At 45.8% G+C, this 16,419-nt stretch overlaps 1 protein-coding gene across 4 annotated transcripts in view; it reads left to right on the top strand.

The window, feature by feature from the left end:
* The window catches only part of LOC109886819 (SH3 and multiple ankyrin repeat domains protein 3), an 83,660-nt gene that overhangs the window by 27,990 nt on the left and 39,251 nt on the right, over window positions 1-16,419 (top strand). For all 4 annotated transcript variants that reach the window (XM_031815371.1, XM_031815370.1, XM_031815369.1 and 1 more), the window contains exons 8-15: window positions 7,907-8,023; window positions 8,365-8,442; window positions 8,551-8,617; window positions 9,306-9,543; window positions 11,024-11,199; window positions 12,852-12,965; window positions 13,403-13,478; window positions 13,628-13,710. In XM_031815371.1, coding sequence (XP_031671231.1) covers window positions 7,907-8,023; window positions 8,365-8,442; window positions 8,551-8,617; window positions 9,306-9,543; window positions 11,024-11,199; window positions 12,852-12,965; window positions 13,403-13,478; window positions 13,628-13,710 — 949 coding nt within the window. The remainder of the gene's footprint in view (window positions 1-7,906; window positions 8,024-8,364; window positions 8,443-8,550; window positions 8,618-9,305; window positions 9,544-11,023; window positions 11,200-12,851; window positions 12,966-13,402; window positions 13,479-13,627; window positions 13,711-16,419) is intronic.

The raw sequence follows: 16,419 nt of genomic DNA, 5'->3' as shown, positions 1-16,419 counted from the left end.
CATGGAGAGAAAAATTGGTCCGGTATGTTCCGTTCCGAGCCGCGCTGCGCCGTACAGAACTGGCGATAGATTTTCGAGCTAAAGGATAGCTGATGACCACAAACCGTGGTTAGCTGAATATTAACGATTTGCCAGTAAAGGAGCTAACTAGCTTCTGAACTAGCTTCTGGATTAGCTTCTGGCTAGTTTCAGGCTAGCTTCTTGGAGTTTCTGGCTAGCTTCTTGGAGGATTACAGATCTGAGGTAAATAATACTTTTTTATAAATATACATTGGTGAGGCGGGTTGCAGGAGAGTGTTTTGAAGATGAGTTGATGGAAAATAAAAATAAAATGTATGTGAAAAAGTTGTAAATATATATATATACAGGACACGACAAGACGAGGACAAAAGACGTCTGAACTGCTATGCCACCTTGGAGACAGGTATCTATGTGTATCTGCACGGTGCCCTTCACACTGCCACAACGTGGTATCTATATGTGATTCTTCACACTGGCACAACGTGGTATCTATATGTGATTCTGCACGGTGCCCTTCACACTGCCACAACGTGGTATCTATATGTGTATCTGCACGGTGCCCTTTACACTGCCACAACGTGGTATCTATATGTGATTCTTCACACTGCTACAACGTGGTATCTATATGTGATTCTTCACACTGCCACAACGTGGTATCTATATGTGATTCTTCACACTGCCACAACGTGGTATCTATATGTGATTCTTCACACTGCCACAACGTGGTATCTATATGTGATTCTTCACACTGCCACAATGTGGTATCTGTATGTGTATCTGCACGGTGCCCTTCACACTGCCACAACGTGGTATCTATATGTGATTCTTCACACTGCCACAACGTGGTATCTATATGTGATTATTCACACTGCCACAACGTGGTATCTGTAGGTGTATCTGCACGGTGCCCTTCACACTGCCACAACGTGGTATCTATATGTGATTCTTCACACTGCCACAACGTGGTATCTATATGTGATTCTTCACACTGCCACAACGTGGTATCTATATGTGATTCTTCACACTGCCACAACGTGGTATCTATATGTGATTCTTCACACTGCCACAACGTGGTATCTATATGTGTATCTACACGGTGCCTTTCACACTGCCACAACGTGGTATCTATATGTGTATCTGCACGGTGCCCATCACACTGCTACAGCGTGGTATCTATATGTGATTATTCACACTGCTAAAACGTGGTATCTATATGTGTATCTGCACGGTGCCCTTCACACTGCCACAACGTGGTATCTATATGTGATTCTTCACACTGCCACAACGTGGTATCTATATGTGATTCTTCACACTGCCACAACGTGGTATCTATATGTGATTCTTCACACTGCCACAACGTGGTATCTGTATGTGATTCTTCACACTGCCACAACGTGGTATCTATATGTGATTCTTCACACTGCCACAACGTGGTATCTATATGTGTATCTACACGGTGCCCTTCACACTGCCACAACGTGGTATCTATATGTGATTCTTCACACTGCCACAACGTGGTATCTATATGTGATTCTTCACACTGCCACAACGTGGTATCTATATGTGATTCTTCACACTGCTACAACGTGGTATCTATATGTGATTCTTCACACTGCTACAACGTGGTATCTATATGTGATTCTGCACGGTGCCCTTCACACTGCCACAACGTGGTATCTATATGTGATTCTTCACACTGCCACAACGTGGTATCTATATGTGTATCTACACGGTGCCCTTCACACAGCCACAACGTGGTATCTATGTGATCCTTCACACTGCCACAACGTGGTATCTATATGTGATTCTTCACACTGCCACAACGTGGTATCTATATGTGATTCTTCACACTGCCACAACGTGGTATCTATGTGTGTATCTACACGGTGCCCTTCACACTGCCACAACGTGGTATCTATATGTGATTCTTCACACTGCCACAACGTGGTATCTATATGTGATTCTTCACACTGCTACAACGTGGTATCTATGTGATTCTTCACACTGCCACAACGTGGTATCTATATGTGATTCTTCACACTGCCACAACGTGGTATCTATATGTGATTCTTCACACTGCTACAACGTGGTATCTACAGTGCCTTGCGAAAGTATTCGGCCCCCTTGAACTTTGCGACCTTTTGCCACATTTCAGGCTTCAAACATAAAGATATAAAACTGTATTTTTTTGTGAAGATTCAACAACAAGTGGGACACAATCATGAAGTGGAACGACGTTTATTGGATTTTTCTAGCTTTTTTAACAAATCAAAAACTGAAAAATTGGCCGTGCAAAATCATTCAGCCCCTTTACTTTCAGTGCAGCAAACTCTCTCCAGAAGTTCAGTGAGGATCTCTGAATGATCCAATGTTGACCTAAATGACTAATGATGATAAATACAATCCACCTGTGTGTAATCAAGTCTCCGTATAAATGCACCTGCACTGTGATAGTCTCAGAGGTCCGTTAAAAGCGCAGAGAGCATCATGAAGAACAAGGAACACACCAGGCAGGTCCGAGATACTGTTGTGAAGAAGTTTAAAGCCGGATTTGGATACAAAAATATTTCCCAAGCTTTAAACATCCCAAGGAGCACTGTGCAAGCGATAATATTGAAATGGAAGGTGTATCAGACCACTGCAAATCTACCAAGACCTGGCCGTCCCTCTAAACTTTCAGCTCATACAAGGAGAAGACTGATCAGAGATGCAGCCAAGAGGCCCATGATCACTCTGGATGAACTGCAGAGATCTACAGCTGAGGTTGTCCATAGGACAACAATCAGTCGTGTATTGCACAAATCTGGCCTTTATGGAAGAGTGGCAAGAAGAAAGCCATTTCTTAAAGATATCCATAAAAAGTGTTGTTTAAAGTTTGCCACAAGCCACCTGGGAGACACACCAAACATGTGGAAGAAGGTGCTCTGGTCAGATGAAACCAAAATTGAACTTTTTGGCAACAATGCAAAACGTTGTGTTTGGCAAAAAAGCAACACAGCTCATCACCCTGAACACGCCATCCCCAGTGTCAAACATGGTGGTGGCAGCATCATGGTTTGGGCCTGCTTTTCTTCAGCAGGGACAGGGAAGATGGTTAAAATTGATGGGAAGATGGATGGAGCCAAATACAGGACCATTCTGGAAGAAAACCTGATGGAGTCTGCAAAAGACCTGAGACTGGGACGGAGATTTGTCTTCCAACAAGACAATGATCCAAAACATTAAGCAAAATCTACAATGGAATGGTTCAAAAATAAACATATCCAGGTGTTAGAATGGCCAAGTCAAAGTCCAGACCTGAATCCAATCGAGAATCTGTGGAAAGAACTGACAACTGCTGTTCACAAATGCTCTCCATCCAACCTCACTGAGCTCGAGTTGTTTTGCAAGGAGGAATGGGAAAAAATGTCAGTCTCTCGATGTGCAAAACTGATAGAGACATACCCCAAGCGACTTACAGCTGTAATCGCAGCAAAAGGTGGCGCTACAAAGTATTAACTTAAGGGGGCTGAATAATTTTGCACGCCCAATTTTTCAGTTTTTGATTTGTTAAAAAAGTTGAAATATCCAATAAATGTCGTTCCACTTCATGATTGTGTCCCACTTGTTGTTGATTCTTCACAAAAAAATACAGTTTTATATCTTTATGTTTGAAGCCTGAAATGTGGCAAAAGGTCGCAAAGTTCAAGGGGGCCGAATACTTTCGCAAGGCACTGTATATGTGAATCTTCACACTGCCACAACGTGGTATCTATATGTGATTCTTCACACTGCCACAACGTGGTATCTATATGTGATTCTTCACACTGCCACAACGTGGTATCTATAAGTGATTCTTCACATTGCCACAACGTGGTATCTATATGTGATTCTTCACACTGCTACAACGTGGTATCTGTATGTGTATCTACACGGTGCCCTTCACACTGCCACAACGTGGTATCTATATGTGATTCTTCACACTGCCACAACGTGGTATCTATATGTGATTCTTCACGCTGCCACAACGTGGTATCTATATGTGTATCTACACGGTGCCCTTCACACTGCCACAACGTGGTATCTATATGTGTATCTACACGGTGCCCTTCACACTGCCACAACGTGGTATCTATATGTGTATCTACACGGTGCCCTTCACACTGCCACAATGTGGTATCTATATGTGTATCTACACGGTGCCCTTCACACTGCCACAACGTGGTATCTATATGTGTATCTACACGGTGCCCTTCACCCTGCCACAACGTGGTATCTATATGTGATTCTTCACACTGCTACAACGTGGTATCTATATGTGATTCTTCACACTGCCACAACATGGTATCTATATGTGATTCTTCACACTGCCACAACGTGGTATCTATATGTGATTCTTTACACTGCCACAACGTGGTATCTATATGTGTATCTACACGGTGCCCTTCACACTGCCACAATGTGGTAGCTATGGGACAAGACAGGGGAGAAGTTAAGCCTCATGCTTCAACGCTCCTGGTAATTGCAGAAATTAACCTACTGTTTACTACATGGATCTACGTCAGCGGTCACCTACCTTTTCTGAATAAAGTTCCTGCTCGGAGTCAAAATGCAAGCCGCCATCTACTGATTAAACAGCGTAAGCCTATGCAACATTAACCAATTAAAAACAGTTCTGGAGCAATGAGGTCTGTGCAGTAGACTATAGGCACAGTACATTATCCCTGCATATTGGCTATGCTCAGTAGGCTATAGGTCCAGTACATTATCCCTGAATATTGGCTATGCTCAGTAGGATATAGGCCCAGTACATTAACCCTGCATATTGGCTATGCTCAGTAGGCTATAGACCCAGTACATTATCCCTGCATATTGGCTATGCTCAGTAGGCTATAGACCCAGTACATTATCCCTGCATATTGGCTATGCTCAGTAGGCTATAGACCCAGTACATTATCCCTGCATATTGGCTATGCTAAGGAGCCTATAGAACCAATACATTATCCCTGCATATTGGCTATGCTCAGTAGGCTATAGGCTGCCTCTCACCCGACTCAGCGTCCCTCTGCCATCCTTCCCTCCACTGAGAAAAGGGGACACAGTCTTCCAGCTGATGGCGAAACTCAAGTCGCACTGCATTATTTCTGCCTCATGCGCTAATTAATGTTGTTACTCCTATGACCAGAGAAAAGCCAGGGCCAGCGGTCTAAGGCCTGAGGTCTAAGGTCTAAGGTCTAAGGTCTGAGGTCTAAGTTCTGAGGTCTAAGGCCTGAGGTCTAAGGTCTAAGGCCTGAGGTCTAAGGTCTAAGGTTTGAGGTCTGAGGTCTAAGGTCTGAGGCCTAAGGTCTAAGGTCTAAGGCCTAAGGTCTAAGGTCTGAGGTCTGAGGTCTGAGGTCTAAGGTCTGAGGTCTAAGGTCTAAGCCCTGAGGTCTGAGGTCTAAGGTCTAAGGCCTAAGGCACTGCATTGCAGTGTTGCGGCATCACTACAGCCTGGGGTTTGATCCCAGGCAGTGTCTCAACTGGCCGGGACCGGGAGTCCCATAGGGCGGCGCACAATTGGCCCAGCGTCGTCCGGATTAGGGGAGGGTTTGGCAGGGAGGGCTTTACTTGGATCATCGTGCTCTAGCGACTCCTTGTGGCGGGTCGGGCGCCTGCAGGCTGACTTCGGTCGTCATTCGGATGGTGACACATTGGTGCAGCTGGCTCCCGGGTTAAGAGGAGAGCGGCTTGGCGGGTCATGTTTCAGAGGAGGACTCGACCTTCTACTCTCCCGAGCCCGTTGGGGAGTTGCAGCAATGAGACAAGATCGTAATATCTCAAAATTGGAGAGACCACTTTGATATACTCATTCATTACAGCTGCAGTGCTGATTTTAGGATGTGGAAGTTGGCAAAATTTGCATTTTATGGCTTATAAAGGTGTTGAATAAAGTGTTGACAGGCTGAATAACAACTTAAACATGAAAACATTAGCTCGGTGCTGTATTCGTTGAGTCTTTCTAGTCATGGTTTTAGTTTTTAAATCTCACAGTATCAACTTTGCTGTGAGTTCAAGGCTTCTTTTTACAGTCAATGGCTTGAGGAAACTGTGCAGACAAGGTGTTCTGAGCTATCTGATTGGCCAATTGATTTCTATCTTCTGACTCATTAAATGGTTAAAAATGGAAACACTTTGCCTTACCGGCGCTAGGGCTGCTGAATCAAGTGCACCCACAGCCAACAGCACTGTAGGTGCACTGCTGAATCAAGTGCACCCACAGCCAACAGCACTAGGGCTGCTGAATCAAGTGCACCTACCGCCAACAGCACTAGGACTGCTGAATCAAGTGCACCCACAGCTAACGGCACTAGGGCTGCTGAATCAAGTGCACCCACAGTCAACATCACTAGGGCTGCTGAATCAAGTGCACCCACAGCCAACAGCACTGTAGGTGCACTGCTGAATCATGTGCACCTACCGCCAACAGCACTAGGACTGCTGAATCAAGTGCACCCACAGCTAACAGCACTAGGGCTGCTGAATCAAGTGGACCCACAGTCAACATCACTAGGGCTGCTGAATCAAGTGCACCCACAGCCAACATCACTAGGGATGCTGAATCATGTGCACCCACAATCAACATCACTAGGGCTGTTGAATCAAGTGCACCCACAGCCAACATCACTAGGGATGCTGAATCAAGTGCACCCACAGCCAACAGCACTGTAGGTGCACTGCTGAATCAAGTGCACCTACCGCCAACAGCACTAGGACTGCTGAATCAAGTGCACCCACAGCTAACGGCACTAGGGCTGCTGAATCAAGTGCACCCACAGTCAACATCACTAGGGCTGCTGAATTAAGTGCACCCACAGCCAACATCACTAGGGATGCTGAATCAAGTGCACCCACAGTCAACATCACTAGGGCTGCTGAATCAAGTGCACCCACAGCCAACAGCACTGTAGGTGCACTGCTGAATCAAGTGCACCTACCGCCAACAGCACTAGGGCTGCTGAATCAAGTGGACCCACAGTCAACATCACTAGGGCTGCTGAATCAAGTGCACCCACAGCCAACATCACTAGGGATGCTGAATCAAGTGCACCCACAGTCAACATCACTAGGGCTGGTGAATCAAGTGCACCCACAGCCAACATCACTAGGGATGCTGAATCAAGTGCACCCACAATCAACATCACTAGGGCTGTTGAATCAAGTGCACCCATAGCAAACATCACTAGGGATGCTGAATCAAGTGCACCCACAGCCAACATCACTAGTGCTGCTGAATCAAGTGCACCCATAGCCAACATCACTAGGGATGTAGAATCAAGTGCACCCACAGCCAACAGTGCCAAACAAATAAAACCAATTTGAATGCAAGGCTTTACAGTTGGGATTTTTACAAAAATGTTTGGTGATCGACTAGGAATGCCTTGGAGAACGGTTGGAGACCACTGGTGTAGAGAATCATTGTACTAAATTAATCTCTAAACTTCTGTGAAATATCTCTTCAATAACCAAAAATATTTTGTTTGAAGCTGGGTTAGAGGTGCTAACAGACAGGAAACTGAAGCTGGTGTACAACCCGAAAGTACAAGACGCAAAAATGAAACTTAAGAATGGGAAGCATAGAAGAAGTGCACATAGAATAGATCTACCGCTTCGTAGATTTGCTTTCAATGAGTCACATATCTATAACTTCTATTTCTATGTGAATTTGGGGTCACCCAGAGACATACAAATGGTATCCGCCAGTTCATCTGACTCTGGGGAATTAGGTAAAGGAAACTCCTGAAGAATCTATTTCATCAAAAGGCATCCCTGTTGTCTACAAAAACATGGGAAGATTAGATCATCTATGTGACAGGTTGTTTCTCTCCAGGCGTTTCGTCATGGTAACGTGCATGTGGTTTCTCTCCAGGCATGTCGTCATGGGAACGTGCAGCACCTGGAACATCTGCTGTTTTACGGAGCCGATATGAGCTCTCAGAATGCCTCAGGGAACACTGCCCTGCACCTGTGTGGTCTATACAACCAGGTAACACTACACCTGTGTGGTCTATACAACCAGGTAACACTACACCTGTTGTCTATACAACCAGGTAATACTACACCTGTGTGGTCTATACAACCAGGTAACACTACACCTGTGTGGTCTATACAACCAGGTAACACTACACCTGTGTGGTCTATACAACCAGGTAACACTACACCTGTGTGGTCTATACAACCAGGTAACACTACACCTGTGTGGTCTATACAACCAGGTAATACAACACCTGTGTGGTCTATACAACCAGGTAACACTACACCTGTGGTCTATACAACCAGGTAAGCAGGGCTGTTATGTGTGACTGACTGTGATGTTTCCTTTCTCAGGACGGCTGTGCCAGAGTTCTGCTGTTCAGAGGAACAAATAAAGACATTAAGAACTACAACAACCAAACAGCTTTTCAGGTAATGAACTACAACACAGAATGCAGTGTGATTTGGTATAGTTTTAATGCTTGTTTCTGACAATGGTTCACTGTGGATCCAAATAGAAAGATATATGTGTGTGTGTAGGTGGCCATCATTGCTGGGAATTTTGACCTGGCAGAGATCATTAAGATCCATAAGGCCTCAGACGTAGGTGAGTCCATCCTGGACCCTGTGTGTTAATGTCTGTGTTTAACCATGGGGAACCCTAACCCTTCTCTGTGTGTTAATGTCTGTGTTTAACCATGTGGATGTTGGGAACCCTAACCCTTCTCTGTGTGTTAATGTCTGTGTTTAACCATGTGGATGTTGGGAACCCTAACTCTTCTGTGTGTTAATGTCTGTGTTTAACCATGTGGATGTTAGGAACCCTAACCCTTCTGTGTGTTAATGTCTGTGTTTAACCATGTGGAACCCTAACCCTTCTCTGTGTGTTAATGTCTGTGTTTAACCATGGGGAACCCTAACCCTTCTCTGTGTGTTAATGTCTGTGTTTAACCATGTGGATGTTGGGAACCCTAACCCTTCTCTGTGTGTTAATGTCTGTGTTTAACCATGTGGATGTTGGGAACCCTAACTCTTCTGTGTGTTAATGTCTGTGTTTAACCATGTGGATGTTAGGAACCCTAACCCTTCTGTGTGTTAATGTCTGTGTTTAACCATGTGGAACCCTAACCCTTCTCTGTGTGTTAATGTCTGTGTTTAACCATGTGGAACCCTAACCCTTCTCTGTGCGTTAATGTCTGTGTTTAACCATGTGGATGTTGGGAACCCAAACCCTTCTCTGTGTGTTAATGTCTGTGTTTAACCATGTGGAACCCTAACCCTTCTCTGTTTCTCAGTGCCTTTCAGAGAGAGCCCTTCCTATTCCTCAAAGCGCCGACGTCTGGGTGGGGCCAATAATGTTGGTGTGTGTGGCTCATCATCTCCCCGTTCTCTGATTCGCTCAGCCAGCGACAACGCTCTGGAAAGCCCCGCCTCTTCTTCCCCCGGCCCCTCCCTCCACAGCCTGGAGAACACAAACACTTCCAACCGGCAGGCAGACACACACAGCCTTCGCAGACAGACACGGCGCCTCAGGTACACACGCAGCTGTCGCAGACAGACACGGCACCTCAGATACACAGACAGCCTTCGCAGACAGACACGGTGCCTCAGGTGCACAGACAGCCTTCGCAGACAGACTTGGCGCCTCAGGTGCACAGACAGCCTTCGCAGACAGACACGGCGCCTCAGGTGCACAGACAGCCTTCGCAGACAGACACGGCGCCTCAGGTGCACAGACAGCCTTCGCAGACAGACACGGCGCCTCAGGTGCACAGACAGCCTTCGCAGACAGACACGGCAACTCAGGTACACAGACAGCATTCGCAGACAGACACGGCGCCTCAGGTACACACACAGCGGTCGCAGACAGACACGGCGCCTCAGATACACACACAGACTTCGCAGACAGACATGAGGCCTCAGGTACACACACAGCCTTCGTAGGCAGACACGACGCCTCAGATACACACACAGACACACACAGACCGACAGAGACAGACAGACAGACAGGCAGACAGGCAGACAGGCAGACAGGCAGACAGGCAGACAGGCAGACAGGCAGACAGGCAGACAGGCACACAAATCAAATTTATTTATATAGCCCTTCGTACATCAGCTGATATCTCAAAGTGCTGTACAGAAACCCAGCCTAAAACCCCAAACAGCAAGCAATGCAGGTGTAGAAGCACGGTGGCTAGGAAAAACTCCCTAGAAAGGCCAATACCTAGGAAGAAACCTAGAGAGGAACCAGGCTATGTGGGGTGGCCAGTCCTCTTCTGGCTGTGCCGGGTGGAGATTATAACAGAACATGGCCAAGATGTTCAAATGTTCATAAATGACCAGCATGGTCGAATAATAATAAGGCAGAACAGTTGAAACTAGAGCAGCAGCACAGTCAGGTGGAAGTTGAAACTGGAGCAGCAGCATGGCCAGGTGGACTGGGGACAGCAAGGAGTCATCATGTCAGGTAGTCCTGGGGCATGGTCCTAGGGCTCAGGTCAGTTGAAACTGGAACAGCAGCATGGCCAGGTGGACTGGGGACAGCAAGGAGTCATTATGTCAGGTAGTCCTGGGGCATGGTCCTAGGGCTCAGGTCCTCCGAGAGAGAGAAAGAAAGAGAGAAGGAGAGAATTAGAGAACGCACACTTAGATTCACACAGGACACCGAATAGGACAGGAGAAGTACTCCAGATATAACAAACTGACCCCAGCCCCCCGACACATAAACTACTGCAGCATAAATACTGGAGGCTGAGACAGGAGGGGTCAGGAGACACTGTGGCCCCATCCGAGGATGACGTATACACAGACGTATACACACACACACACACAGGCAGACAGACAGAGATACACACCTGCCTGCGTGCTTGTGTGTGTATGTCTGTGTGTCCGTGCTTGTGTATGTCTGTGTGTCCGTGCTTGTGTGTGTATGTCTGTGTGTCCATGCTTATGTGTGTGTATGTCTGTGTGTGCGCGTGTGTGTATGTCTGTGTTTTCATGTGTGTTTGTATAGCCCGAGTGGCAGGCTACAGAGGGACCCCAGCCCGCCCCCATCTCCCCCCAGCCCAGTGCAGCATGGGAAACGTAGGCTGTACAGCGCCGTGCCGGGGAGGACGTTCATCGCTACCCGCTCTCACACACCGCAGGGCCCCGGAGAGATCAGCCTGCATCGTGGGGAGAGGGTCAAAGGTCAGACACTCCTCTCTCTCCAATCGGCTGTCTTTCCACACTGTCCAATTTGCTGTCTCCTCCTCACTGTCCAATCAGTTGTTAGAGGAACCAGCAGACAGGGACAGGGTTAGAGGAACTAACAGACAGGGAACTAACAGAAAGGGTTAGAGGAACTAACAGACAGGGAACTAACAGACAGGGTTAGAGGAACCAACAGACCGGGTTAGAGGAACTAACAGACAGGGAACTAACAGACAGGGTTAGATGAACTAACAGACAGGGTTAGAGGAACTAACAGACAGGGAACTAACAGACAGGGTTAGAGGAACTAACAGACAGGGTTAGTGGAACTAACAGACAGGGTTAGTGGAACTAACAGACAGGGTTAGAGGAACTAACAGACAGGGTTAGAGGAACTAACAGACAGGGTTAGAGGAACTAACAGACAGGGTTAGAGGAACTAACAGACAGGGAACTAACAGACAGGGTTAGAGGAACTAACAGACAGGGTTAGAGGAACTTGCAGACAGGGAACTAACAGACAGGGAACTAACAGACAGGGTTAGAGGTGCTAACAGACAGGGAACTAACAGGCAGGGTTAGAGGTGCTAACAGACAGGAAACTAACAGACAGGGTTAGAGGAACCAACATACAGGGTTAGAGGAACTAACAGACGGGGTTAGAGGTGCTAACAGACAGGGAACTAACAGACAGGGTTAGAGGTGCTAACAGACAGGGAACTAACAGACAGGGTTACAGGAACTAACAGACAGGGTTAGAGGAACTAACAGACAGGGAACTAACAGACAGGGTTAGAGGAACCAACAGACAGGGTTAGAGGAACCAACAGACATGGTTAGAGGAACTAACAGACAGGGTTAGAGGAACTAACATACAGGGAACTAACAGACGGGGTTAGAGGAACTAACAGACAGGGTTAGAGGAACTAACAGACAGGGAACTAACAGACAGGGTTAGAGGAACTAACAGACAGGGAACTAACAGACAGGGTTAGAGGAACTAACAGACAGGGAACTAACAGACAGGGTTAGAGGAACTAACAGACAGGGTTAGAGGAACCAACAGACAGGGAACTAACAGACAGGGTTAGAGGAACTAACAGACAGGGAACTAACAGACAGGGTTAGAGGAACTAACAGACAGGGTTAGAGGAACTAACAGACAGGGAAGTAACAGACAGGGTTAGAGGAACCAACAGACAGGGTTAGAGGAACCAACAGACGGAACTAACAGACAGGGAACTAACAGACAGGGAACTAACAGACAGGGTTAGAGGTACTAACAGACAGGGAACTAACAGACAGGGTTAGAGGTACTAACAGACAGGGAACTAACAGACAGGGTTAGAGGAACTAACAGACAGGGTTAGAGGTACTAACAGACAGGGAACTAACAGACAGGGTTAGAGGTACTAACAGACAGGGAACTAACAGACAGGGTTAGAGGTACTAACAGACAGGGAACTAACAGACAGGGTTAGAGGTACTAACAGACAGGGAACTAACAGACAGGGTTACAGGGACCAACATTCCTATATTAATATGTAAAATTGTTCCAGTGCTGAGTATAGGAGAAGGGGGGAATGCAATAGTTTATACAGTATAGTATTATGCATATATTCCTATGTTAATATATTCTACTGTTCCAGTGCTGAGTATAGGAGAAGGAGGGTTCTGGGAGGGTTCAGTTAAAGGACGGACCGGATGGTTTCCTGCTGACTGTGTTGAAGAGGTCCAGATGAGACAGTACGACCCACGCCTAGGTAACACACAAACGTTTTGTTCTCTCCTCGTGGGGACCTAAAAGTGATTTACTTCCAAAATCCTAACCCCAAACCCTAAATATAACTCTAACTCTAACCCTGGTCCTAATTGTACCCCTATCCCTAAACCTAACCCCAAAGCAATTTTCCTCACGGGGACTTGGGAAATGTCCCCACGAGGGAGAGTTTTCCTTGTTTTACTATCCTTGTGTGGGAATTTTGGGGATTTAAAGTCCCCACAAGGACAGGAGAACCAACCCTCATACACATCATACTGTGTGTTCTGCTTAGCCTATTGCAGGTCCTCTAACCCACATTCTCCCTCTAATGGAAGAGGAGGACATGTTTCAGAGAATGAGGACATGTCTCTTGACTGAAGTGTGTGTGATTTGTGTGCGTGTGTGCTTGCGTGCATGTGCGTTGGCTGGTGTATGTAGAAACACGAGAGGATCGCACCAAGAGGCTTTTCAGACATTACACCGTGGGTTCCTATGACAACTACACTTCCTACAGGTAGCTAATGTGCACACACACACACACACACACACACACACACACACACACACACACACACACACACACACACACACACACACACACACACACACACACATTATAAGTCCACTTCTATTGTATAACTGATCCTTGCCCTCTGACCCCAGTGATTATGTCATCGAGGAGAAGAGTTCTGTGCTACAGAAGAGAGACAGTGAAGGATTTGGCTTCGTCCTCCGTGGAGCTAAAGGTAAAGAGGGTTGGAATGTACCTAGGGTTAGGAAAATGTATCTAGGGTTAGGAAAATGTACCTAGGGTTAGGAGAATGTACCTAGGGTTAGGAGAATGTTTCTAGGGTTAGGAGAATGTATCTCGGGTTAGGGGTAGGAGAATGTTTCTAGGGTTAGGAGAATGTATCTAGGTTAGGAGAATGTATCTAGGTTAGGAGAATGTATCTATGGTTAGGAGAATGTACCTAGGGTTAGGAGAATGTACCTAGGGTTAGGAGAATGTACCTAGGGTTAGGAGAATGTACCTAGGGTTAGGAGAATGTACCTAGGGTTAGGAGAATGTACCTAGGGTTAGGAGAATGTACCTAGGGTTAGGAGAATGTACCTAGGGTTAGGAGAATGTATCTAGGGTTAGGAGAATTTATCTAGGGTTAGGAGAATGTATCTAGGGTTAGGGTTAGGAGAATGTTTCTAGGGTTAGGAGAATGTTTCTAGGGTTAGGAGAATGTTTCTAGGGTTAGGAGAATGTTTCTAGGGTTAGGAGAATGTTTCTAGGGTTAGGAGAATGTATCTCGGGTTAGGGGTAGGAGAATGTATCTAGGTTAGGAGAATGTATCTATGGTTAGGAGAATGTATCTATGGTTAGGAGAATGTATCTAGGGTTAGGGTTAGGAGAATGTATCTAGGGTTAGGGTTAGGAGAATGTATCTAGGGTTAGGAGAATGTACCTAGGGTTAGGAGAATGTATCTAGGGTTAGGAAAATGTATCTAGGGTTAGGAAAATGTATCTAGGGTTAGGAGAATGTATCTAAGGTTAGGGTTAGGAGAATGTATCTAAGGTTAGGGTTAGGAGAATGTATCTAAGGTTAGGGTTAGGAGAATGTACCTAGGGTTAGGAGAATGTACCTAGGGTTAGGAGAATGTACCTAGGGTTAGGAGAATGTACCTAGGGTTAGGAGAATGTACCTAGGGTTAGGAAAATGTATCTAGGGTTAGGAAAATGTATCTAGGGTTAGGAAAATGTATCTAGGGTTAGGAAAATGTATCTAGGGCTAGGAGAATGTATCTACGGTTAGGAGGATGTATCTAGGTTTAGGAGGATGTATCTAGGGTTAGGGTTAGGAGAATGTACCTAGGGTTAGGAGAATGTACCTAGGGTTAGGAGAATGTACCTAGGGTTAGGGTTAGGAGAATGTATCTAGGGTTAGGAGAATGTACCTAGGGTTAGGGTTAGGAGAATGTACCTAGGGTTAGGAGAATGTACCTAGGGTTAGGAGAATGTACCTAGGGTTAGGAGAATGTACCTAGGGTTAGGAGAATGTACCTAGGGTTAGGAGAATGTACCTAGGGTTAGGAGAATGTACCTAGGGTTAGGAGAATGTACCTAGGGTTAGGAGAATGTATCTAGGGTTAGGAGAATTTATCTAGGGTTAGGAGAATGTATCTAGGGTTAGGAGAATGTTTCTAGGGTTAGGGTTAGGAGAATGTTTCTAGGGTTAGGGTTAGGAGAATGTATCTCGGGTTAGGGGTAGGAGAATGTATCTAGGTTAGGAGAATGTATCTATGGTTAGGAGAATGTATCTATGGTTAGGAGAATGTATCTAGGGTTAGGGTTAGGAGAATGTATCTAGGGTTAGGGTTAGGAGAATGTATCTAGGGTTAGGGTTAGGAGAATGTACCTAGGGTTAGGAGAATGTACCTAGGGTTAGGAGAATGTACCTAGGGTTAGGAGAATGTATCTAAGGTTAGGGTTAGGAGAATGTATCTAAGGTTAGGGTTAGGAGAATGTATCTAAGGTTAGGGTTAGGAGAATGTATCTAAGGTTAGGGTTAGGAGAATGTACCTAGGGTTAGGAGAATGTACCTAGGGTTAGGAGAATGTACCTAGGGTTAGGAGAATGTACCTAGGGTTAGGAGAATGTATCTAGGGTTAGGAAAATGTATCTAGGGTTAGGAAAATGTATCTAGGGTTAGGAAAATGTATCTAGGGTTAGGAAAATGTATCTAGGGCTAGGAGAATGTCTCTAGGGTTAGGAGAATGTATCTAGGGTTAGGAGAATATACCTAGGGTTAGGAGAATGTATCTAGGGTTAGGAGAATGTATCTAGGGTTAGGAGAATGTATCTAGGGTTAGGAGGATGTATCTAGGGTTAGGAGGATGTATCTAGGGTTAGGAGGATGTATCTAGGGTTAGGGTTAGGAGAATGTACCTAGGGTTAGGAGAATGTACCTAGGGTTAGGAGAATGTACCTAGGGTTAGGAGAATGTATCTAAGGTTAGGGTTAGGAGAATGTATCTAGGGTTAGGAGAATGTATCTAGGGTTAGGAGAATGTACCTAGGGTTAGGAGAATGTATCTAGGGTTAGGAAAATGTATCTAGGGTTTGGAGAATGTATCTAGGGTTAGGAGAATGTCTCTAGGGTTAGGAGAATGTCTCTAGGGTTAGGAGAATATACCTAGGGTTAGGAGAATGTATCTAGGGTTAGGAGAATGTATCTAGGGTTAGGAGAATGTATCTAGGGTTAGGAAAATGTATCTAGGGTTAGGAGAATGTATCTAGGGTTAGGAGGATGTATCTAGGGTTAGGAGAATGTCTCTAGGGTTAGGAGAATGTCTCTAGGGTTAGGAGAATGTCTCTAGGGTTAGGAGAATGTCTCTAGGGTTAGGAGAATGTATCTAGGGTTAGGGTTCGGAGAATGTACCTAGGGTTAGGATAATGTATCTAGGGTT

Source organism: Oncorhynchus kisutch, unplaced genomic scaffold, assembly GCF_002021735.2.
Source record: "Oncorhynchus kisutch isolate 150728-3 unplaced genomic scaffold, Okis_V2 Okis09a-Okis19a_hom, whole genome shotgun sequence".
Lineage (NCBI taxonomy): Eukaryota > Metazoa > Chordata > Actinopteri > Salmoniformes > Salmonidae > Oncorhynchus > Oncorhynchus kisutch.
Note: the sequence above shows the minus strand (reverse complement) of the source record. Positions and strands in the feature narration are given on the sequence as shown.